The sequence below is a fragment of the Zonotrichia albicollis genome, unplaced genomic scaffold (genome assembly GCF_047830755.1).
Source record: "Zonotrichia albicollis isolate bZonAlb1 unplaced genomic scaffold, bZonAlb1.hap1 Scaffold_254, whole genome shotgun sequence".
NCBI lineage: Eukaryota > Metazoa > Chordata > Aves > Passeriformes > Passerellidae > Zonotrichia > Zonotrichia albicollis.
The window spans coordinates 4,068,657-4,094,457 of NW_027428428.1; the positions used below are offsets into that span (position 1 = coordinate 4,068,657).

Below are 25,801 nucleotides of genomic sequence, written 5' to 3' on the forward strand. Positions count from 1 at the left end.
ACAGGCAAGTGGCCCAGAGAGAAGGCTGCTCTGTGCCCTTGGTGACATGGACAGAGCAGGGAGGGGGCCCAGGACATTTGTCAGTGCCAGCCTCTGTCCCCATGCATTGGCAGCCCTGGCTGCTGAGCCCAGCTTTGGCCCGGGCTGCATTTGGCTGTGGCCCAGCTCCATCCTCCTGCGGGGGCTCAGGGCCTGTTCCCAGCCATGGCCAGCCCTGGCTGCCTCTCTGCTGGCCCAGAGGCTGGCAGAGCCCGGGGCAGGGCTGTCTGTGCAGCCCCACAGGTGCCCCGGGCTCTGCAGGAGGCAGAGCAGCAGGGAGGCCATGGGGCACACCTCAAGGCACAAGTGGCACTGCCTGTTCATGGGCACACAGCTGATGTCTGCCTGGAAAGGGGCACAGGTTTTAACACCATTGGTTTCATATTATGCAAGCATATTTTTTTTATCTAGGTCATTTAAATACTTTTTAAAAATGGCAATTTTTCCCATCAGGAACAGGAATTTCCTGGATCTACTGGATCCTTTTAGTGATGGCAGGAGAAGAAATACTGACCTTTCCCTCTGCTTTTGCCATCAATATTCAGTCTAATATTTCATGACACTCCTTCTTTCAGATGTTTCCAGGTCTCCTGGATAAATGGCCATGTCGAAGGACATCTCTTCACTTGACCAGCTGGATCTATTTCCCTTCCATTTCTCTCAGATTTCCTCCTCCAGATGCATTCTGGTCATTTGAGTGCCTCGCAACTCACTGGGTTCATGCTTTGAACTTCAGGATGTTCATCAATATTTCTGAAATTGAAATAAATATCACATTACTCAAAATCCTAATTAAATTTAAAATGATCCTAGAATTACCTTTTCTATGTCTTTGTCTAAAACTCTTCCTGTACAGAAATCCCTGGGGGATGGTGGACATGTCAGAAGCTGCTGAGACATCAAAGAGAGCTGAGGGAAGAGCTGTGATGGTTATTAAACTGTTCTAATGTTCAACTTTTGTTTGTCGGCAAAAAACCTTTCTGTGCCTCTGAGTGTCACCAGTCCCAGAGCACAAAGTACACAAACCTGATTAGCTGTGGTTCCCACTGCAAGGGCTGCACTTGGACCTTGGCTCTGCACAGGAGAGCTCTTCATCCCCTTTCTCTCTTTTTCTCCCTCTGGGCATGGAGGGAGCTCCTGACTTCAGTGTGTGACTCGTGTGTGCAAAGAGCAAATCTGGGCAGAATTGGGGCAGGGAAGGTTTGGGGGGACCTTGGGGTCTGTGCTGGGCACAGAAGTTGTTTTCCATTGCTCTGAGACTGTCTGCTGTGGAAAGTGGATTCAATATCCCACAGAGTAATGACTTTTGCCTTTGATGGAGCTGTGCCTTCCCTTGGCTTTGTTGGCTGACAAGAAATGAACATCCCTCTGTGTCTGGGGCAGCTCCTTCTCCAAGGAAAGCAGGTGGGAGTTGGAGCCAAGGAGCTGAAAGCTGCAGGTGCAGCCTGGGCTGGAGGGAGCTCAGATTTGCACAAGGCTGCTCTGAGTGCCAGGGCTTGGTTGGGGGAAATGGTGGGGTGGGGGTAGGGACAGAGTCTGATTGATTGTCAGCCATGGAGGGTCTTGATTTTCATATCTATTCAGACTGCATGAGGAGGTACTTGGATTCAGTGTCAGCTGGAGATTACACGTATCAATAAATTAACAGGGAGAAGAAACCTAATTTGGACCTAGGAAATCTTTTCTCACTGTCTCTTTAAATAGAATCTATTCAACTTGAATACGGTACTGGAATTCATCTAATTAACCGCAAAAAATTTGAAAATTAAATCAAATTACTCCCAGAGGCTTTGGTTGTTAAGGTGTTCTGAATGTTAATGAGCCCTGGGACATTGAATTCCTGCACTCAAGAGCTGAAGGCTGAACAAGCCTCTGGAGCAGGAAAATCCAGCAGCAGCCCCCACTGAGGCCATCCCTGCCCAGAGACCGTGGGGGAATGGGCAGACAAGGAGAGCGTCCCTGGGGCTGGGGCAGCACAACTCAGAGGCACCAGGGGCTCCAGCCGGGAAATGGAGTGTGGAATGTGGCTGGGAAAGCCCTGCCTGGGCTGGGCCAGGCAGGACAGACGAGCCCTGACTCCCATCCCCCGAACAACTCTCTCAAGGAGACATTTAAAAGGAATTACAATTGTTTGTGTACCCTGAGTTGCATGTACTGGAGAAATACTGACAAGAGATCTTCAAGAGATTAAACAACCAAACCGCCTTTACTGGGAACTTGGAAAATAAGAGAAACTTGGCAAAAGGTTTAATACAGCATTTAATCAATCAAAGAGGCTTCTGAAAACATTACTTTGACTCATTCAACTTCACAAACTCCTATCTCATTCAATTTTAAGTTACTCAATATTTGCAAGAGTAAGGGATCAGAAGACACAGAAAGAAAGAAAGATTAAAAAGATACAGAGAAGCACACACACAGCTACCAACTCCTGGATTCAAACACTGTTCAGATGGAAATTTCAAGAGGAGGTAGGGCCAAGATGTGTGCTTGCCTTGCGGTCAGCCTTCAATACCCCTTAGTCTTGCTGGGCCCTTCCCCCAGGTGGGACTTGGGCTCATTTGGTCCCTCAGGAGCTGGGCTGGGGCTGCAGAGGTGGCTGTGGAGTATTGCCTGTGCTGTGCCAGGGACTGGCAGACACTGCTGTGCTGGGATAGAGGCTCTGGGGGGATTGGGGTTCCAGGGCAGGGCAGGGCTGGGGTTCCTGGGCAGGGCAAGGGTGGACCTGCCCCTTCCTCCCACACACACTAAAAGTTTCAAGCCAAAAATCTTCTCCAGTCTGCCACAGTAAGACAATGTTGGACGTGAAATCCCAATTCTGGCCATGGGCACCTGGCCGAGAAGGACAGCTCTTTTCCATAGGAAGGAAAGCACAGGCATCTTGCCAAGTGTTTTGGGAACAGATGAGAGGTGACCCTCATGAAACCACTGCCAGCCAGACTTGTCCTGGCAATATTCCTATGGGAACAATCCCTGGATATAAGGAAATTTGGAGATGAAACTCCAATTCTGGCCATATGTGCCTGGAGCAGAATGTCAGATCTTTTCCATAGGAAGGAAAGCATGGAGCACCACTGTTTCAATTGTGGATGAGACCCTCAACATGCCAAGGTCAGCCTGACTTCTTGGGAGGTCAAACCAGCCAGACCTGTACTGTATTCCTTTGTTTTTATGGGGCCCAGAAGTGTCACAATGGTGCCTTGGTTCTGTGGGGCTCCACACTGCCACAATGGCTCCTTGATTACAAGAAGACCTGAAATGTCACAATGGACCCCTTGTTCGATGGGATCCCACAGTGTCACAGTGGCTCCCAGGTTTCACAAAGGTCCCACTGATTCCATGGGGCTTGCAGTGTCACAATGGTCTCCATGGTTCCCCAGGCCCCACAATGTCACAGGACTCCTCTGTTCCATGAACCCTGCAATGTCACAATGGACCTTTAGACCCTGGAGGTTTGCAGTGTCACAATGGTCTCCTTTGGCTCCACAGTCTCACAATGGTCCATTGATCACAGGAGGCCCTGCAATGTCACAATAGACCTTTGGCTCCATGCAGCCGTGCAGTGTCACAAAGGCCTCTTGGTTTCATGAGGCCCCACAGTATCTAAATAGTCCTCTTGGTTCTGTGGTGACCCCCAGGGTTACAATGGTCTCACTGGTTCCATGAGGTCTCACAGTGCCACAATGCTTTCCTTATTCCATGGATCCTCTTAGTGTCAAAATGATGTCCATTATTCCATGAGTTCCCTCAGTGTAACAATGATCTTCTTGGCTCCAAGGTGCCCCAGAGTGTCACAATGGCCCCTTGGTTCCATGAGGCTGTGAAGTGTCACAATGGCCTCTCCATGATTACATAAGGACTTGCAATGTCACAATGGACCTTTGGCTCCATTAGGTCTTGCTGTATCACAATGATCCCTACATTCCATGGAGCCACAGAGTCAGCACGATCCCCTTGGTTCCATGAGGCCTAGCAATGTCACAGTGCTCTCCATGATTCCATGAGGCCCCACAGAGTCACAATGGTCCCTTGGTCTCACAGGGCCCCACAGTGTCACAAAGGTCCCTTGGTTCCATGGGCCCTGTGCTGCTGCATTTCCCCCTCCCCTTCTCAGGCCGCCCTGCCAGCTGAGAAATGCTCCTTGGGCCTCGGCCTTGGCCAACAGCCCCTGGGCTCAGCTCCTCTGCAGCTCATCACAAACACTGTCTGCTCCAGGCACTGCTGCTGCCCAACCAGCTCATGCTTCCTTTAGCAGTGTGGTAGTTTGACCAGGAAGAAGTGGGAATTCTGGGATGCTGTGGTGAAACCAATGGATGTTCGGAGTTTGATACTGACACCTGATGTAGCCAGTGGGGTTTGGACACACCTCCAAGAATACACAGGGGTTAAAAAGCAGGGCTCTGGCCCTGGGAGGCTCTCTTGGGACGTGGAGGCGAAGAGGTCAGATCACCCTCCCCTGTCCAGCCGCTGCTGCTGGGCGGGGGATGGGCTGCCATGCGGTAGGCCCGGGGCCTGGACAGAGATGGGGGTGAGGAGGCCCTCGAGGATGGAAGGGTGGAGGAGCCCCAAGAGACATCGGGCAGACATTCCCCCCCCTCCCCAGGAGGGAGAGAGGAGAGCCGACGACACCGAATGTGATAGCAGCCGGCCCAGGAGGAGGAGGAGGGGGGAGAAGAGTGCCTGGCCGGAGCGGCAGCGTGTGTGGGAGTGCCGCAGCTCCGGGACAGACAGAGACTGAAAGTTTTAACCCCTTTCTTTCATGATTGGGGCCTTGCAAAAATGCTAATCCTCCTCGAAGCTGAATAAGAAGGGAGATAGGAGATGAGATGAGACAAGGACCTGGCCCGAAGAACATGGAGATGATTGAATGGGGAGAGATGATTTGGAGTGGCCTTTTGGCTGAACTTTTCTTGTGGCCATGGACTCAGTTTGTTCCTGTGACACAGAGACTGCACTTGGGGGGAAGCAGTGGCTCAGAACCAGGAGGGTTCATCGTGGGGACCCCTCGGCCCCAGGGGGTTGGAAAAATATGGGGGGGACAGATGTCCCAAAGCAGAGACTGTGCCTTTTTGGAGTGAGACAAGGCATCCTTGAAAGACAACCCTAAAAGCAGCTCTGGTCCATGCACGGTGGTGAGAGCACTGGGCATGGAAGGAAGATGTCACAAGCGGCAAAAGGACTTTTTTTCCGGGCGGTGCCGAGTGACATTGGAAGCACACGAGGTTTCAGTGTGTTTCCAGGGGAAGCCTATGGAACAAGAAGGACTCCTCTCCTCTTCATGAACTGAAGTTTGAGTATACTAAAGGGTGGTGCCAGGCTGGGCAGTTGGTGATTTGGGAGAATGTATCGGATTGGGAAATTTTGGTGGTGGGGAGGAGGAAAGTGTTTTTTGTAAGGTTTTCAATTTTTTTTTCCCTTATAGTTTTTTCCTATTTTTCTGTAGATTAGGTAATAAAGTTTTCTTTATATTTAAGCTGGAGCATGTTTTGCTTATTCCTGGTCACATCTCACAGCAGACACCAGGATGAGGGCATTTTCATGGGGGCACTGGCTCTGTGCCAGGCTCAAACCATGACATGGATGAAGAGTTCTCCTGTGCAGAGCCAAGGTCCAAGTGCAGCCCCTGCAGTGGGAACCACAACTCATCAGGTTTGTGTCCTTTGGGCTCAGGGCCTGGTGACACTCAGAGGCACAGAAACTTTCTTGTTAACAAACAGAAGTTGGACATTTGAACAGTTTAACAACCATCACAGCTCTTTCCTCAGCTCTCTGGGATGTCCCAGCAGCATCTGACATGTCTACCATCCCCAAGGAATTTCTGTACAGGAACAGTTTTAGACAAAGACATAATAATAGGGAATTATGTGTTAAAGACCCTCAGGATGTAGACTAATATTTATTTGAACATCAGAAAGATTGGGCAACTCCTTGGAGCTCAAACCATGAAATCAGTCAGCTGAGAGGCCCTTGAACGTCCAGTTAACGTCTGGAGGAGAAAATCTGGGAGCAGCTGGAAAGTCAGAGGTCCCTTGGGAGATCCCTCTGAAGAGATGTCCTTAGACAGAGCCCTTTAAACAGGAGAGCTGGAAACACTTGATGGAAAAGAGAGAGATTAAATATTAGGCTGAATATTGGTGACACAAGGTGATGGGAAGATCAGTATATCTTCTCCTGCCATCAGTACACTTCCAAGAAATCCCCGTTCCTAGTGGGAAAACTTTGCCATTTCTTAAAAGTACTCAAATGACCCAGAGAATAAAGATTTGCTTGTATATTATGGAACCAACAGGTACTAAAACCTGTGTCCCTTTCCAGGCAGACATCAGCTGTGTGCCCATGAACAGGCAGTGACACTTGTGCCCTGAGATGCCCAGCTGGCATTGGATCTCTCCGAGAGCACCTGAGGGAGAGCAGAGCACCTTGCAAGCTGCAGGTCCCTGACAGCCCCACAGGGCTCCTGTCCCATCAACATCTGCTCTGCTCCAGTCTGAAACAGGCCCAGCATGGTGCCGGGATCATCAGAGAGCTGAGGTGTGTGCTGGAATTCAATGCCCAACATTGCTCATTCTGTGATTCTGGGAACCAGCCACGGAGCAGTTGTTTGAGCCTGGAGACAATGGAATCAAGGGGCCACTGTGACCCTGCGGGGCCTTGTGGAACCATGCAGAGCATTGTGACAAAGCAGGACCTGGTGTCATGATGGGGCCATTGTGACACTGCAGGGCCCCATGGAACCAAGGGGCTAGTGCTGCTCCTCAGGGACTCCTGGAATGAAGGAAACAGGTTTGACACCGTGGTGGCCCTTGGGACCAAGAGGCCGTTGTGACACTGTGGAACCAAGGAGAGCATTGCTGCACTGCCAGACCTCATGGAACCAAGGATCCACTGCGACACTGCAGGGCCTTGGGGGACACGGTGAGATTGTGACACTGAGGGATGCCAGGGAACCAAAAGGAACATAGTGACACTGGGAGGCCTCATGGAATCATGGAGACCATTGGGACACTCTGAGGCCTCATGGAATATTGGTGACACCAAGTTGTCAGGGAGTGTTGATCTGCTGGAGGGTAGATCTGGGCTAGGGAGCATGGCATTGAGTGGGTGTACCATATCCCCTACCATGCACCAGCTGCAGGCAAAGTGGAGAGGTACAACGGACTGTTAAAAACCACATTGAAAGCATTAGGTGGGGGATCTCTCAAGATCTGGGAGCAGCATCTGGCAAAAGCCACCTGGTTAGTTAACACTCGAGGCTCTACTAACTGAGTAGGCCCTGCCCAATCTGAGCCTTTGCAGAGAGTAGATGGAGACAAAGTCCCAGTGTTACATGTCAGAGGTCTGTAAGGGAAGACTGTGTGGATCAATAATGCCTCGAGTACAGACAAACCCATTTGTGGGGTTGTTTTTGCTCAGGGACCAGATTGCACATGGTGGATAATGCAAAAAGATGGAAGAACACGATGTCTACCTCAGGGAGATGGGATTGTTGGGTGAGGACTATGTGTAAATATCACTGTTTGCTGAATGTTACTACCATTTTCTGTGCATAGCTGTATATTGGATGTGTAATGTGCTTATTTGTAGAGTTAGAATATACATTATTTGTAGCAGTAAACTGATGATATGGGGGTAAGGGGTGGAGTGTCCTAGGTTGACTGCATGATGGTTTTATCCCCAATTGTCTTGTTCCACTTATGCTGAATAATAAGTTTTGCACCTTTAAGATTTGTTCAAGAGAGTGAAGGGGGAAGAGAAAAAGTGCGCAGTTTGTTTTCAGACATGGCACTCACTTCACATTCTTGCTCCTGGACTGTGTTGTCTGTGGATGGACAGACAATGGGACAGAGCTCTCCTTTGTTTTAGCTCACTGAGGCAAAGAAGTTCCCTGGACTGTAGGGTTTTTTCCCTTTTCTTTGGAGCTGTTTAAACCTGCTCTGGACTGAACACCCAGAAGAACACCGACAGCTTGCACCTTTGGCCCAATGGGCCAGGTGTGGGCTGCAGCATTTCCAGCATGAGGGGGACTGATAAGAGACTGAGCCAAGCTGCAACCCAGGGAGGGGTCTTTCTGCGTTTGTAATCTCTTTTGGAGCAGCAAGAGGTTTCATTGTTTAATATTGTTTAGGCTCTATTGTTAAATAAATAGGTTTTTTCCACTTTTCTCCAAGGAGCTCTTTTCTCCCGAACTGGTTGGGGGAAGGAGCCAGTTGAATCTGCTTTCCTAGAGGAGCCCCTTTGGGGGTTCTCTCCCAAATTTGCTCTGAACCAGGACAAACAGAAAGACAGAAGACCTACAGAAAGATACTCACATGGGACCAACTGCTTGGGTCCCAGCATCACTAACAGAAACCCCAAGAGAGGGCAGGACTCAGACCATGGGCTGGCCTTTTGCTCCGCCTTTTAAGCCCCTGGACCTTCATGGGCCCACCCCTGGAGTGGGACTGCCAGTCCTCCTTACCTGGGCCCCGTCAATCACTCCCTACTACACCTATTTTTCCAGAATGTTCTCTACTTTGGGAGATATGATTGGCTGTACGACCAGGGCCCCTCCTTAACTATGTATCTATTGGCTTTCCTGTAATGTCTATTATCCGAAGTTCACTCCCTCACCTCCCATGATTGGTTCTTTTGTAATCCCCTCCCCTGGATTCCTCCCCCTTTATAACTCCTTGTCACCTTCGTGTCTTCATCACTCCCTGGCTGACCTCGCTTCAGGCAATAAACCTGACTGACCCCAGAGAGTGTCCGTCTCTCATCTCGTCATCTCCTCGCTGCTTGCTATCGGACTCTCAGTGACGATCTTGTCCACAGTGACGCAGCCCAAAGCCACTGTCGCCGAGAGGCGTCCATAGGAGCAATCCTGGGGCCCTGCCACTGGGATTGACTCCCCACAGCTGCAGCTGCCTGATGGCCGCACAGCTAGCCAGACGAGCACCATCCTAAGGCCGCTGACCACTGCATTGGGACATCAGTCTCATCCAGCCTCTGACAGCAACCATGGTGACACTACAGATCTTCCTGGAACCATGGGTCAGCTGTCACAATGCGGGTCCAAGGACACCATGGTGACACTGGAGAACCTCATGGAACTGTGGCTCACTTGCGACAATGGAGATCCAAGGAAACCATGGTGCTACTATGGAACCTCATGGAATCAAGGAGACTGTTGTGCAACTCAGGGGTCCCATAGAAACAAGGGTCAATAATCAAACTGTGAGGCCCATAGAAACAAGGAGCCATTGTGACACAGTGCGTCGACGTGGAGTCAAGGGATGTTTGTGACTCTGCTGGGGCTCATTGAACCAAGAAAACTTTGTGACATTGCAAGACTTCATGGAATCAAGAGGACCATTGTGACAGTATGGGAACCATTAAAAAAAAGGGAACATGGAACAGGTTTGCCTAGTTTGGCCTCCTTGGGACTGTCTCAGAGATCCCACTGAATTTGACATGCCAAGGGCCTCTTCCCATCTGACCATGAAGCACTGGGGCTCTGTGCTTTTATTTCTATGGAATAGAACTATCTTTCTTGTCTAGGCTCACATGGTTGAAATAAGGATTCCACCTCTAAAATTACGTATATTCAAGGGTTACTCTCCAAAAATATCTACCAATACAGTCAAGTCTGACCAGCCTTGGCCTCTGGTGACTGCCTCTCATCTGACTCTGCACCACTGGGGCTCACTTGTTTCCCCTCTATGGAGACCATTGTGACACTGTGGGGGGTTGTGGAGCCAAAGGGCCATGGTGACACTGCAGGCCCTTGTGGAACCTGTTACACTGTGGGAACTTGGGGTACAAAGTGGATCATTGTGAAAATATACCATGTATCCAAGGGCCATTGTGACACTGTGGAGTCTTGAGGAACCATGGAGATCACCTGGACACTTTGAGGCCTTGTGAAATGCAGGGGATCATTGTGACATTGCAGGGTACTATGGATCCAAGGGAGCATTGTGACACTGTGGGGCCTCATGGAACCAAGGACATCATTGTGGCTCTGTTGGGCCACATGGTCCCAAGGGGCCAGTGAGAAGCAGTGGTGCGGTAGTTAGCTCAGCTGTAACTCAGAGGCAGCCAGATTTTACCCCAAAAGAATTGGGCATGAGTTTCAAGCCCTGGGAATCATTTGTTTAACATAGGGTGAGCTTGAGGGTTCCTCCATTAGACTTTAGTGTTGCTATGTAACTTGTCCAAGTTCTACTCCCCTATTGGTTACTTGTTTCCCCTATAGGGTTATTGTTCTAGAGTGTTCTACCCCCAAGCATACATGTTGTTGCTTCCCCTTTGTCTCAGGTCTTTGGATCCTGTCCCTCATACTGTTCTCAACTTCTCCATGTTTATTGTTTCTCACCCTGTTAGTAAAGTTCTGTTTAAACAACTCCATTGATCCTGCTCCTTTTTATTTTTACCACCCTCATCCTGAAGTCAGGGAACTAGAGAGGTTTGTCAAAGCCACCTTCATTGTGACATTTGGCACCCAAACAGGGACCATGATATTCAGGGCCCCTTGTGTCAGTCATGTCAGCTGGGGTTCACTGATGGATAGGTCAGTGCTCCCTGGGATTTTGGATTGTGCCAGACCCAGCAGACTCATCATTGCTTCAAGGGACCTTGCCCAGGATCTGCTGGGACAATGACGGTTTCACCTGCATAGGATTGCAGGTGGGTTTGGGGAAATGCAAGACATTTATTGCCCATTTTGCCACTGTGTTTTTACAATATGAACTCACACCCCATAATTTATTTGGGATGTTCCAGTGGCTCTTCCCCATTAGGCAGAGAAAGAGAAAAATGGGCAGCCAGATGTCCACAGTAGAAAAGAGCATATATGGATGCTTTAATTCTCACCGAGCATGACATAACATTTTCAAAGAATGAATTGAAATCAGTTATGAGGTGGACCATTAAAAACTTTCCAGATGCCTCTGCTGATGAAATCCATACCACTGAATTTTGGGACTCAGTGGGAGTTAAATTGTACAACATTTTGATCAAAAAGGACCCCATTGCACCCCACATGCTCCCCATTTTCCACACAACCCCTGACCAGCAAGCAGTGTGTTGAAAACTCAATCCATTGGTCACTCCTAACTCGGGACCTCCCCTCAAACCTGCCTTTCTCCGACCTTCCATGATGGTCCAAGATGGCAATGGCCACGCAGTCTTGAAGCATCATGTCCTGGAGACTCAAGCTGGAAGGAGCCCGAATGTAGCTTGGGAGCCCGATCATCCTCCCTCCATCTTGGGTCCTCCACTTCCTGCTACCACAACCTTCTCTTCTGCCCTGAACGAACATCCAGACTCCACACCCACAAATGCGGGTCATGCCCCACTGTCAATCATTCCACCTCCACTCTGGGCCATGCCTCCAGAAGGCCAGACTGGAAGTCTGCCATCCTAAATCAAGGCCCTTCCTCCCCAACACCTGACAAAATGGCAGTGCCCTTTGCCTCACCCTCCAGAAACAATATAACCCCAGGATCAAAGATGCTAAGCCCAACGGTCACACTATTTCTAATCCAAATGTTATGTTCCAAGCTGCTCTTCCTCCTCAGAAGACAGTTTGGACTCTTCACAGCCGCCTCACCCCTCAGCCCCAGAAGATCCCTGGGAAAAGAAGAAGACAGGAAAATAGTCTTGAAATTCCTCATTGCCCTCGGATGTTATGAAAGAAGGGGGCAGAATCCCAGGTATCAGCCATTGGTTTATGGGGAAGTCAAGGATCTGTGTAGGGCAGGTAAAGACCATAGGAAAGACTTACCTTGTTTTAATGGCCTAATGAGGGCCATGTTTACAGCACATGTCTTAACCCACTATGAGTTAAAATATATAATGACCATGTTGTTATCACCTGCAGAATACGCCCTGTAGGAAGAGGGATGGAAGTGTTTACTAAATCAATTAATAGCAAACTATGCTAATATTAAGGCCAGGGTGGAATTGATAATCAACCATCTAGCTGGAGAAGGACAACACAGCCGACCAGATGATCAGGTGTCCTCAGAGAAGTATTGGATGATATCAAAGAGATGGTTTTGAAAGCTTTAATCCAGGTATCAGATGGTAGCAATCCCAATTTGGACTACCTTGGGTGGCTGCAGCTAAAGCTTTAGGACAATTAGACCATCATGGGTGCCTGTTAAGTGAGCAAACCAATGCTGCCTCCCTCACATTGAGTGGCCTGCTCTGAGACACAGAGACCACCAGACATGCTACCTTGCAGAACAGCGATAGAGTTTTTATTCTGGGTGCATGGGCATGGCTGTGTAGACTCTGAGGGCATGTGTTGCATGAACCTCTCCAGCCACAGCGAGTCAATCCACAAGAGCATTCAGGTGCTGAAGGAAGGGTTCAGGAAGCTTCAAGTGGAAAACAAAGACTGGTTCAATAAACTCTTCCAGTCCAAGGGACTAAAGGGTTGGATGATGTCTAGCTAAAACAGGACAGTTAATTCTCTTAGTAATTATTGTTGTATTGTTAATTGTCCCATGATTGTTTGGATGCTTTTAGAAAGTCTTACAAAATTCTTTCAGTTCCATCTTTGTTATAAAACAGAAAGGAGGAAGATACCCAACACAGGCTCCTCATGGACTCCTTGGAAGACAGAATTGGAGGCCAGCAAGGCACAAAAACCACTCAGATACTCAATTTTGGAATGAAATTCCTTAAAAGCACCTAAAAGTGTACTAAAATCCATAAAGTACCTTAAAAACCTTGAGTATCTCAAGGCATTAGTGAGCCCCACTGAGTGTCAGTACAAAGCTCTCCAGAGACTCATTAAAGCAGATAACTGGGGCCATGATTGCAAAACCTCTCACACAGTGTGTATCAAAAGGGAAACACCAAGTACCTTAAAATAAAGGAAGTACTCTGTAGTATTAATGAGCCCCACTGAGTGTTGTTACTGTGAAAGCCTATACAGGGAATAATTACCACAGAAAATTGGAGGCCATGATTGCACAGAGCTCTCAGAGACTCCAAGGCAAAAGACAAACCCAAAGTTCTTTGGAAAACCTGCAGTCCCTGGGAGCATTCAGGAGCCCCCAGGGCCATTGCTGAGCAAGGCTCCCCAGGGACTCCTTCCAGCAGATCCTTGAGGCCACTGGGATGTGGGCTAGGGGGGGATGCTGAGGGCAGGACAAGGGGCTGACAGTGCCCAGCCTGGCTGGGGCTGTGCCAGGAGGCTCCAGTGCCTCAGGACAAGGTGTCTCCTCCCAGCCCTTGGTGGCACAGACCCTCCTGTGCCCCAGGGCACCAAGACTTGGCTTCTCTTTGTCCCCACCTGTCATCATTGCCTCCAGTTCTCTGCTCTGCCTGGGGCCTGGGGACACTTTATCAGTTGTGCTTCTCAGTGGGACCCATTAAAAGTCCAAGAAACTTTGGAGTTGGATTCTGCCTTGGAGTTCTGGAGAGGTTTCTTCAGCTCCCTCTCAGGGACTGATGTTCAGGGCCTGAGCACAAAGCCCCAGAGGCTCATTAAAGTCCTTGTGCTGTGTCTGTGCTGCTGAGCTGGGCTGGGCTCCTGGCACAGAGGCAGCTCCTGGTAACCAAGAGGAGATTCAAAAGCACATTTCTCTTGATGAGCAGCTCTTCTGCCAGCCCAGCAGGGCTGGGGCACTGCCTGCAGCCACCCCGGGCACAGCACAGAGGCACAGAGAGCTTCAATCAGTCAGAGCTGGGAAGGGGCTGAGAAGTGCCTGGGGCACAATCACTGCCAGCCCTTGGTACAGGAACCTCTGGCTGCAGGACAACGCAGCTGCAGCTCCTGGAGCCATCTCCTAAAGCTGGAAGTCCCCAATGCCTGCAGACCCTGTGAGTACATTCTCTGATTGTCTCTTGTGCAGAGCAGCCAGGGGTGCCCAGGGCTGTCCTGCAGAGCAGGGTTCTGCAGCCCAGGGCGCTGTGCTGGGGCAGGGACTCTGCTGCCTGCCAGGGACAGCTCTCAGCCAGCCCTGACAGCTGCTTCCAGCACTGGGGGACAGGATCTGGGTGGGAGGAGACAGCTGGTAAGGCTTGGAAGTGTTCTCTTTGTGTGGTGAGGATGCTGCATTGTATAGGATTGCTCCCAGCATGGCATTTAACTGCAGAACATTTCCATGCAGATTATACAGGGGGTGGAGGAAGGCAGGGGCTGCATAAAAGGGAAAAATTTATTAATCTTCTGCTTTGGGTTCCTGGGATGGGAAATTGCATGTAGATATTAATCTCTCGGTTCATGTTTAGAAAAAATAAAAAAAATTATCTGAGCTCTGAATAAAGCAGGCAGTGACAGAAAACAGCACAGGGCCCCTCACAGGCAGTGTCAATGTCACTTCTCCAGCCTCCTCAGGGTTGCACTGATTTTGCCATCAGAGCCTGCAGAGCCAGAGCTGCCCCTGGGCAGTGCCTGAGCTGGGAGGGGTCTGCAGGGCAGAGCTGAGCCCCCAGGGCTGGGCTGGGCTCTGGCAGCACTGGCAGGGCCCAGCCCTGGGCACAGGGAAGCAGCTGCTGGAAAGGACAGCTCCAGGCAGCAGAGCCCTGGGCAGGCAGTGGGGGGAAAGTGACCCCAGGCTGTGCTGGGATATTTAAAGTCCTCTCCAAACCCAAGTATTCCATGATTACTTTTTTACAGATCCCCATGCCAAGGCAAATGTCCAACAGCAGCTCCATCAGGCACTTCCTCCTGCTGGCATTGGCAGACACGCGGCAGCTGCAGCTCCTGCACTTCTGCCTCTTGCTGGGCATCTCCCTGGCTGCCCTCCTGGCCAACGGCCTCATCATCAGCGCCATAGCCTGCGGCCACCACCTGCACACGCCCATGTTCTTCTTCCTGCTCAACCTGGCCCTCAGCGACCTGGGCTCCATCTGCACCACTGTCCCCAAAGCCATGCACAATTCCCTCTGGGACACCAGAGACATCTCCTACACTGGGTGTGCTGCTCAGCTCTTTTTCTTTATGTTCTTCATTGGATCAGAGTATTTCCTCCTTACCGTGATGTGCTGCGACCGCTACTTGTCCATCTGCAAACCCCTGCACTACGGGACCCTCCTGAGCAGCAGAGCTTGTGCCCACATGGCAGCAGCTGCCTGGGCCACTGGCTTTCTCAGTGCTCTCATGCACACAGCCAATACATTTTCCCTGCCCCTGTGCCATGGCAATGCCCTTGGCCAGTTCTTCTGTGAAATCCCACAGATCCTCAAGCTCTCCTGCTCCAATTCCTACCTCTGGGAACTGGGGCTTCTTGCAGTTAGTGACTGTTTAGCATTTGGCTGTTTTGTGTTCATTGTTTTCTCTTATGTTCAGATCTTCAGGGCGGTTCTGAGGATCCCCTCTGAGCAGGGACAGCACAAAGCCTTTTCCACCTGCCTCCCTCACCTGGCTGTGGTCTCCCTGTTCATCAGCACTACAGCGTTTGCCTACCTGAAGCCCCCCTCCATGTCCTCCCCATCCCTGGATCTGGCCCTGTCAGTTCTGTACTCGGTGGTGCCTCCAGCCCTGAACCCCCTCATCTACACCCTGAGGAACCAGGAGCTGAAGGCTGCAGTGTGGACACTGATGAGTGGACCATTTAGGAAACATTAAACTGGTTGCCAATATCTGCATATGTCTTGAAATAAAAGTAATGTTTGATACTTCTTGTTGGATTGTTTTTTTTTTTTTTGTTCTGTTTTCATTTTTTAATATTCTCCATAAACCAAGGCCATTTTTACTACAACTTCTTATTTTGCTTCTCCAAAATTCACTGTGGCCTCAGACTGTGTCAATCAGGAGCTGGTCTCTTGGTAACTTTAAAGGATATAAAGGATGTCCCAGTAGAGTTTTCATGGGAGATTCCCTTATGTTTCCTTCTCTGGAGCTGCAGCAGCAATGTCTGTGTGCAGAGCTGGGGGCAGATCAGTGCTGGCCCAGCAGCTGTGCCCAGCAGCAGCAGCAGCACTTGGTGTTGCCAGTGCTGCTGCCGTGGCCCTGGCCCGCTGCCCTGGTGGCCCTGGTGTTGCTGCAGGGCCTGAGTGCTCTCGGGGCCGGGCACAGCCCTGGGGGTGGCAGTGCCGGGGCTGTAGCAGGGACAGGCCATGGGCACTGCTGGGGCAGCGCTGACGCCTCAGGCCAGGCCTGGGGGCTCCAGACTCGTTGCCCAGGCTCTCTCAAGAACACACCCAGGCCAATGCTCAGCACAGAAAAGTCCCGTGAGCAGCCCCAGGCTGGCCGTGGGCAGGCTGGGGGCAAACAGCATGGCTGGGGCTCTGCAAGGGCCCTGGGGCAGACAGGAAGGAGCAGCAGAGCAGGGGCTGATCCATCCCCATTGCGCTGCACAGCCCAGGGCAGCGTCCCAGAGCGTCCTCATGGAGCTGCCAACAACATCCCCCCTCTGCAGCCCTGGCCTCTCCCCCAGCTCACACAGGTGCCCCATCCTTGCAGGCACAGACACGGCAGCACTGGCTCAGCAGCCCCTGTTTGCATTGCACAGAGCAGGGGGAGCATCCCCATGCTGTTGGTGTGGGGACATGAACCTGAAGGAGCACAAATGCCATCAGCCCCTGGGGCCAGCAAGGGCTGGGGGACAGCAGGGAAACCACTCAGCTTTGTCCTGGCCTCTGCAGACAGCCAGAAAGTTTGTTCCCATCAGCTGGGAGTTTCCTGTGCCACTGCAGATGCTGTTGCTCAGAGCCAGGGCAGCCTGGCAGCCACCCCCAAACTGCCCTGAGAATTTCCTTGGCTTCACCTTTGCTTTCTTTCCTCTTCCTGAAACAAATTTCTTCCCATTGCCCACCCCTCTCCCCTCCACTGCAAACAGCCCATCCCTGTTTGCCCTTTCCTCTCTGGCCCCACTCCCCATTGCAGTTCCTGATTTGCCACCATAGGAACGTCCCCTGGCAGCAGGATCATCCTACAAGTGCTGCAGGAATTGTCTGCAGGCTCCTGCAGTGCCTGGTGCCGCTCCCTTGCCAGAGGCACCCCAGGCCAAGGGGGCACATCTGGGCTGCTGTGTCTGGCTCTGGGGCTCCCTGTTCTGGGCAGTGAGGAGGAGCTGCAGAGGCTCTGCAGGACTGACAGGATGGGCTTTGGGGCTGGCAGGAGAAGCTGAGGGACCTGGGCTGCTGGAGCTTCTGAAGAGGAGGCCCAGGGCTCCTCCTGCAACTGCTCCAAGGGTGGTTCCAGAGAATCCCAGAATCGGCAAGGTTGGAAAAGACCTTGGAGATCATCAAGTCCAACCTGTGCCCTGACACTGCTTTGTCTCCCCTGAGCCTCCTCTTCTCCAGGATAAACAACCCCAGCTCCCTCAGCTGCTCCTCAAAGCTCTTGTGTTCCAGACCCCTCCCCAGCCTTGTTGCCCTTCTCTGGACACGCTCCAGCCCCTCCATGGCCTTCCTAAACTGGGGGCCCAGAACTGGACACAGCACTCTAGGTGCTGCCCAACCAGTGCCGAGCACAGGGGAAGAATCCCTGCCCTGCTCCTGCTGGCCACACCATTCCTGAGCCTGGCCAGGAGCCATTGGCCTTCTTGCCCGCCTGGGCACACTGCTGCTTCATGTCCAGCCTGCTGTCCATCAGTCCCTGCAGGTCCCTTTCTGCCTGGCTGCTCTCCAGCCACTCTGTCCCCAGCCTGTAGCACTGCAGGGGTTGTTGTGGCCAAAGTTCCAGACCCAGCACTTGGTCTTGTTCAACCGCACCTTGTTGGATCTGAGCCCTGGATCCAGCCTGTCCAGGGCCCTGTGCAGAGCCCTCCTACCCTCCAGCAGATCCACACACACCCACCTTGGTGTCATCTGCAGATTTGCTGATGCTGGACTCAGTCCCCTCATGCACATCATCAGTGCAGATACTGAAATCCACGCTGGCTGGCTCTGATCCCTGGGCCATCCTGTGGGTGCCCTGTGATGGCACTCAAGGTGATCTGTTCCATAACCTTGCCGGGCACCCAGGTCAGGCTGACAGGCCTGGAGTTCCCCAGCTCCTCCTTCCAGCCCTTCTTGGGGATGGGCTCACACTGGCACCTCCAGTCCTCTGGGACCTCCCTGCTGAGCCAGCACAGATGGTGAATGATGGAGAGCAGCTTGGGGAGCTCATCCACAGCTCCCTCATCCCCCTAGCATGGATCCCATCCAATCCCATGCACCTGTGAGAATCTGAGAGGCTCAGCAGGTCCCCAGCTGCTTCCTCCTGACATACAGGGGCTGTTCTGTTCCCTGTGCCCATTTACCAGCTCAGGAGAACACTTGTCCCAGGGACAACCTGTCTTATTCTTGAAAAATGAGGCAAAGAAGGGGTTAGGTACATCAGCCTTTCCCTCATATTTGGTAACCACATCTCCCCCAATAATGAATGCAGATTGTCCTTGTGCCTCGTTTTGCCATTAATATATTTACAGAAACATTTTTCTCATCCCTCACAGAAGTGGCCTGGTTAAGCCTTAAGCTTTCACCTCTCTAATTTTCTTTCTGTATGACGTAACAACATCCTTAAACATTTCCTGAGTTACCTGACTCTCTATCCGAAGGTGATGCACCTTATTTTTTCCCCAAGTTCCTGCAAAAGGCCCATCACATACAGAACGTCACCTGTTGGCTAAAGTACACCTCAGAGGAGGAAAATACAAGAGTCTATAAATGAAAAGAGGGAAAGCAAGCTAGGAAAGTTAAAGAAGAAGAAGAGGCTGGGAAGGCTAACAAAAACTGGGATCCCCTTGACCACCTACCTCCTCCTACCCTTGCAGTACCTCAAATCCTTCCTCCAATTCCTCTTTCTGTGGACCCAATTCCTCCTCCTCTCCCAGCTGTCATTCCTTTACCACCTCCTAACCCAGTTATACCTCCACCACCTTCCCCTCCACCCTCTTCTTACTCTCTTTACCCTTCACTACCGTCCCCTTACCTCTGCCATCTCATGCACCCCTTATTCACCAGCAAGTTCCTGCTCAGCCTCCCCCACCACAAACGAGAAGCCAAACAACATCTCAGAATCTCATGCCCAAGAGTGAAGTTACCCAGTCAGCCTCCACAGCTGATGTTGTAACACCTGGTCCAAAGTGGCAAAAGTGAAAAATTGTTCCTCCCCCTCAGAGAAGTTCTCATGGGCGGGGTGGCCAGTGAGATTGGATTTGTAAATGCTCCCTTGACTGCGCCCAAAGTTGGAAACTTTAAAAAAGAATTGCGAAATTTAGTGGAAGACCCAGTAGGAATCGCAAATCAAATTGATCCATCTTTAGCCCTAATATTTATACATGGGGAGAACTGAACTCCATCTTTAACATCCTATTTTCCCCAGGAGAGACTCGATTAATACGAACTGAAGGAATGAAAATTTGGGAGAGAGAAAACCAACCTGGGCCCCCAGGTGACCAAAAAATGCCTTCAGTGGAGCCTGACTGGGACCCTAATCAAGAAGAGGGGAGAAGGAACATGAGAGGTTACAGGTCCCTGATGACCAGAGGGTTAAAAGAATCAGTCCCTAGAGGGAGTAATACCAGGTTAGCGTTGGACGGAAAAAGACAACACCCCAGCACCATGGCTTAATGGGCTAAAGCAAAACTTCCAGATTTACTCTGATGTTGACCCAGATAGCCCAGAAGACCAATCTTGGGTTCCCTGCAGTTGGGGATGACCCCAAGAATCCTTTTTTCCCAGCCTGATGTATCCAAGAAGGAGTCTGAATTCTTTGGCTCTGGTTTCCAAGGTTGTTTATTGTTTCTTATCTATAACATTTTTTCTCTGGGCTGCTGAGATCTTTTCAGCAGGTCAGACAGAGGCACACTCTCCATCCCAGGGCTGGTGTCTACGTTTTATCCTATGAACTATGTGTACTTTATTTATCATTATTTTCCAATACCTAAAGACACACAGCAGGGGACTTTCAATCAAAACAAATGCACCTTTTATTGCATGCCCATAGCAAATGTAACAGAAGGATTAGAAAGGCGATAAAGGGCAGAGAGAGAGAGAAAGGAGGGTTGGGTTGGGGGAATAGCTACCAACAGGGAGATGAAATCCTCGTGGTCTGGCCAATAGATCCATCTGGTCACGTCAGGGAGAATCTCAAAGTCTTTGGTTAACTCAAGGCTCTTTTATAATCTACCGCCGGGAGGGAGCAGGACGGCACATGGAGGGCACAGTGGAGAATAAATCCATTGGGAACAGGCACAGACAGTCCAGGTCTGAACAGCACAAACCGGTGCCAGCAGTGAGCGGGGCCTGTTGTTTCAGGACTGGTTCCTATGGGAAACATCCCGCTTCCCATGGCAGACATCCCGCTCCAGTCAGGCCAGCACCCCTGGGTTAGAATTTGAAGGGTCTCAGTCTCAGTCCTTGGGGAGCGCTTCAATCTCTGTCCTTGACTGTGGTCGTGAGGCAGATGAGGGATCTTTGGACCGTGTCCTACAGAATGACATCCCAAAGCATAAAAAATTTATGCATTTTCCCATAAAATTAAATGTAATGAATTAATAAAGGATAACTATTTTTTCTTGTTTATAATAGTATTATTCTATATTTGTATTACCAAATTTTAATTTTTATATTAAAAAATCCATACTTTTTTAGCAAGCAAAAAATTTATTGGTCATTGGTTCTAAGTAACACAATTCCCTTCATCAATTCATTAACCAGTGTGCTATTGATTTATCTATCTTTATGGTAATTAATCCTATTTTCAATCATTTTGTCATCTTTTTTTCAATTTCACAGAAAGGGTAAAAGGGGCCACTTCGGGGTCCATGGAGAACTTTCTGGGGCACGTTTGTGGCAGTTTTGGGTCTGGGGAGGGAATTCAGAGAGAACTTAGGGTCTGGTGGACAGTTAGTGGAGCCAGGTGGGCACTTGGAGGGGCACTCAGGGATTCTGAGGGACAGTTCGGGGTCCGGGGCAGCACTTGGGGGTCCAGGAGGACCCTTGGAGGTCAGGGAGGGGAATTTGGGGCCCTTCGGGGTCCGGGCGGGCCCTTGGGGGGCTCTGATGGGGCTTTCAGCGGCGTGGAGATTGATGGGAGTTGTAGGCGCAGGTCTAATGAAGTTTAACGGGGCCGCGGAGTATCATGGGAGTTCGAGGCGCAGCTGAAATGGCTCTCAGTGGAGACGCAGGGCATGACGGGAGATGAAGTCCCGGCTGGAACAGCACTGGCCATGCGCCGCGGAGCATGATGGGAGCCGTAGTCCCGGAAGTAGCTCCACAGCTTTGTTTAGGGGTCCGGGAAGGCACTTGGTGGACACTTCCGCGTCCGAGCCGTGACTTGAGATCCTCGGGTAAACATAAACTGTTCGGGAGCACTTGCGGGGAGCTCCGGGAACTCTAACCGGGCTCTTTAGGGCGGGGGGCTCGACAGGAATTTTATACGCGGGACTGTTCTGAGGGGCTCTGGTGCCGCGGCTGGGAAGAGGAGATGAATTCCCAGAAGTGGCTGTACCGGGCATCTGTGGGGTTGGGAGCACTCAGGGGGTCCGGGGACCCTTTTGGGGGCTCCCGAATGGGCGCTGAGGGGGCATTGAGGGATCCTGGAGGGTCTGGCGGACACTTAATGAATGGACAAAGCAGTGGCGGGTCCCGGGGTTCTGTGGAGCGCAGGGCATGACGGGCGTTGTAGTCCCGGCTCCAAAGGGGCTCAATGGGGCCGCGGGGCATGACGGGAGTTGCGAGGAAAAAAAAAAAAAAAAAAAAAAAAAAAAAAAAAAAAAAAGGGCCAATATCAGACACCGCATCCGAGGTCCTAAACCAGGCGCTGATTGGCTTTGGGCGGTGATGGGCGGGAATCTCGGCAAATGGGATGCGGTGGAGACGGGAACATTCAACTTCTCCAGTCGTTCCCAGTAGAGCCCAGTTCATCCCCAGTACAGACCAACACAACCCCACTACAGCCCAGTTCATCCCAAGTAGAACCCAGTACAACCCCTGTGCCCCTCCTGTCCCTCCCAGTACAGCCCAGTCCCTCCCAGTTCCCCCCCAATATCATCCACAGGATGCCCCAGTGTCCCCAGTCTTCCCCGCAATGGCCCCATTGTCCCCAGTATGTCCCAGTGTCTCCCACCGCGTTCCCAGTGTTCCCCAGTATGTCCCAGTCCTCCCCAGTGCTTCCAAGGACAGTTTCATTTCTCACGGTGGCCGTGGCAGCCAAACCCAGCAGTGGGGTCAGTGCAGTGCCCATGGCCACAGCCCCTTGCAGTGCCCAGTGCAGCTTGGGCTGATGATCCACCCTCACAGCTGGCCCAGGGCAGCTCTGCAGTGCCTTTGGTGGCACCTGGGGCTGGCACACACCTGAGCAGTGTGTCTGTTTGCACTGGGGAAACTCAGCAGTTTGAGATTCCTGCAAAAAACCCCAAAAAGGGAAAACCCCTCTTAGGCTGAGTGCAGCCAGCTCTGCAAGCACAGCAGGGCCCAGGGCAGTGAGGACAGACAGGATGGGGCTGGGCAATGTGGAGCAAGGTTGTCCACACTGGGTCAGAGCTCCAGGCACAGCTTCTGTGAGCAGGCCAGAGCTGCTGAGGAGAGACCCTGGGTCAATATCAATCACAGAATGCTGCAATCACCTCTGCTCTAAAGAGAAATTTAACAAAAGACACCCTTTAAAAAAGGAATGTATATTTTATTACTGCTCTTTGAAAACTTTCTCCATAACTGGGCTAGGAAAACTTTAATGACCCTCTCAGGGCTTTGCTGTTGTTTACATCAGACACAGTCTTTGAGAGTCAATAACACAAAGTTAAATTTAAACTCCAAATTTTCTTGAAGTTTTAATGCCTCCCCCGAGGGACACCACTGGGAAAGAGTCCCCAGGTTCCAGTTAGAGCAGAACACTGGAGGCAGTGATGACAGCTGGGGACAAAGAAGGCAAAGGTGTCTCTGGTGCTGAGACACCTGGATGTGTTTGAGGAATGCAAAGGGCCAAGGCCTGAGCCCCAGCCCCTGGCCAGGCAGATCCTGTCCCTCCCTCCTTGCTCAGGGCTCTTCCCGGGATGGGCACTGGCATGTGGGGATGTGCAATGCCAAGGGCAGGAGCATGGGGCGGCCCCTGCCAGGCTGCTGAGCAGGGACAAGGAGGCAATGAGGCCCCAGGCCTGCAAGGGTCACTTGTCTCCTGCTCCTGCCTCCGGCCCAGGCCCAGCAGCCATGGCCAAAGTGCTGCCCAAGGTGGCTCTGGCAGGGCTGTCTTGCAGCTGCTGCCCATCCCTGTGCCCTGTGCAGCCCAGGCTGTCCCACGGTGTCCCTGCCCTGCGCCTCTGTCCCTGCAGGCTGTCGGCATCCCCCGGCTGCCCCACCTGCCTGGGCCCTTCCTTTGCTGACAGCTCTGCCTCCTGCCTGCCTCTGCCTGCCCACACAAAGCCTGGGGCTGATACCAAAAGGGTTAATTAATTCAGTTTTTACTGTGCCTGTGAACTTTCAGCACAGAACAAGGCATGCAGGGGCTGCTTTCCCAGCAGGAATGGCTGGAGGGAAGATGAAGACATCTGGCTCAAGGGTGCAGGGATAGAGAAAACAAGGACTGAATCTGGGAACTTGGGGTGTGATTTATGGAAATGGGTAAATTGTAATTCACATTTAGTGACTGTATATAAACAACACACTGGTAGGATTACATTTCCATGTGATGTTGGGAGTTATCCCTCACTACAGCTCAGGCCTGAGTAAATTATACCCTCTGAAATACCAAATGAGAGGAGCTCTGTGCTGAGTGGAGTGGAAACTGAGGACAGCAGAGGAGATCTGGGAGGGATTGAAGCGAGGTTTCAGAGATGGTGGATCATTTTGGCATAATAGAGAACAGCCAGAGAAAGAAAGAATTAATGCAATGGGCAGATAGGGAAAACAGAAGGGACCCAAACAGAAAGGAATTTCCCTGCCAGGGCAGGGCTGTGGTGCAGCATGTCCCCCAGAAGGAGCCTTTGTGTGGGCAAGCAGAGGCAGGCAGTCATGGTCCTCAGTGGGAGCCATTAAAACTCCAAGAAAATTTGGAGTCTAAATATAACTTTGAGTTCTTGAGAAGTTTTGTGAAGACACTGTCAAGGACTGAGTTTGATGTAAACAACATCAAAGCCCTGAGAGTGTCATTAAAGTTTTCCTAGTCCAGTTATGGAGAAAGATTTCAAAGAGCAGTAATAAAATATACATTCCTTTTTTAAAGGGTGTCTTTTGTTAAATTTCTCTTTAGAGCAGAGGTGATTGCAGCATTGTGTGATTGATATTGACCCAGGGTCTCTCCTCAGCAGCTCTGGCCTGCTCACAGAAGCTGTGCCTGGAGCTCTGACCCAGTGTGGACAACCTTGCTCCACATTGCCCAGCCCCATCCTGTCTGTCCTCACTGCCCTGGGCCCTGCTGTGCTTGCAGAGCTGGCTGCACCCAGCCTAAGAGGGGTTTTTCCTTTTTGGGGTTTTTTGAAGCAATCTGAACCTCCTGAGTTTCCCCAGTGCGAACAGACACCCTGCTCAGGTGTGTGCCAGCCCCAGGTGCCACCAAAGGCACTGCAGAGCTGCCCTGGGCCAGCTGTGAGGGTGGATCATCAGCCCAAGCTGCACTGGGCACTGCAAGGGGCTGTGGCCATGGGCACTGCACTGACCCCACTGCTGGGTTTGGCTGCCACGGCCACCGTGAGAAATTAAACTGTCCTTGGAAACACTGGGGAGGACTGGGACATACTGGGGACACTGGGAATGCTGTGGGTGACACTGGGACATACTGGGAGTGACCCTCGGGGATACTGGGACATACTGGGGACACTGGGGCCATTGCGGAGAAGACTGGGGACACTGGGGCATCCTGTGGATGTCATTGGGATGAACTGGGAGGGACTGGGAATAAACTCAGGTGTATAGGGAGGGACTGGGCTGTACTGGGAGGAACTGGAGGGGCACTGGGCTCGTACTGGGTTCTACTTGTGATAAACAGGGCTGTACTGGGGTTGTACTGGTCTGTACTGGGAGGGACTGGATAAGTTGAATGGGCTGTTCCCGCCTCCACCGTATCCCATTTGCCGAGACTCCCGCCCATCACCGCGAGCAGCCAATCAGCGCCGGAGACCGGAGACTCGGGGACAGTGCCTACGGTAGCCACAACTCCCGTCATGCCCTGCGGCCTGATTGAGCCCCATTGGAGCCGGGACTGCAACGCCCGTCATGCCCTGCGCTCCACAGAACCCCCTACATCCGCGGCCCCTTTGTCCCTTATTTGTCCCCCAAACCCTCCAGGATCCCTCAGTACCCCCTCAGTGCCCATTCGGGAGCCCCTAAAAGCGTCCCCGGATACCCTGAGTGCTCACAACCCTACAGATACCCGATACACCACTTCTGGGAATTCATCTCCTCTCCTCCACCGCGGCCCCAGAGCCCCTCAGAACACAGTCCCGCGCCTCCTGCCGTGCCCCCGCCCTAAAGAGCCCGGTTAAAGCTCCCTGAGCTCCCCCCAAGCGCTCCCGAACCGTTTGCGTTCCCCCGAGGATCTCAAGTCGCGGCTCGGATGCAGAAGTGTCCACCAAGTGCCTTGCCGGACCCCCAAACAAAGCGGTGGAGCTACTTCCGGGACGACGGCTCGCATCATGTCCGCGGCGCGTGCCCAGTGCTGTTCCAGCCGGGACTTCATCTCCCGTCATGCCCCGCGCCTTTACTGAGAGCCACTGCAGCTGGGCCTCGAACTCCCGTGATGCTCCCCGGCCCCGTTAAACTGCATTACACACACACCCACACACACACACCCACACACACACACAGAGACACACACACACACACCCTCCCGTGCCTACAACTCCCATCACCCCCCGCGCCCCAGCGATTCCCGTCGGAGCCCCCCAAGTGCTGCCCCGGA

The 25,801-nt window shown here is 51.7% G+C and overlaps 1 protein-coding gene and 1 long non-coding RNA gene across 2 annotated transcripts in view; both read left to right on the top strand.

Annotated features, from left to right (window-relative positions):
* LOC141727740 (uncharacterized) overlaps nucleotides 1-25,801 on the top strand; it is a 572,619-nt gene that overhangs the window by 171,699 nt on the left and 375,119 nt on the right. The window lies entirely within an intron of this gene.
* LOC141727758 (olfactory receptor 14J1-like) lies at nucleotides 14,672-15,604 on the top strand. Its single transcript, XM_074534042.1, has one exon. It carries the CDS (start codon nucleotides 14,672-14,674, stop codon nucleotides 15,602-15,604), a length of 933 nt encoding a protein of 310 aa, XP_074390143.1.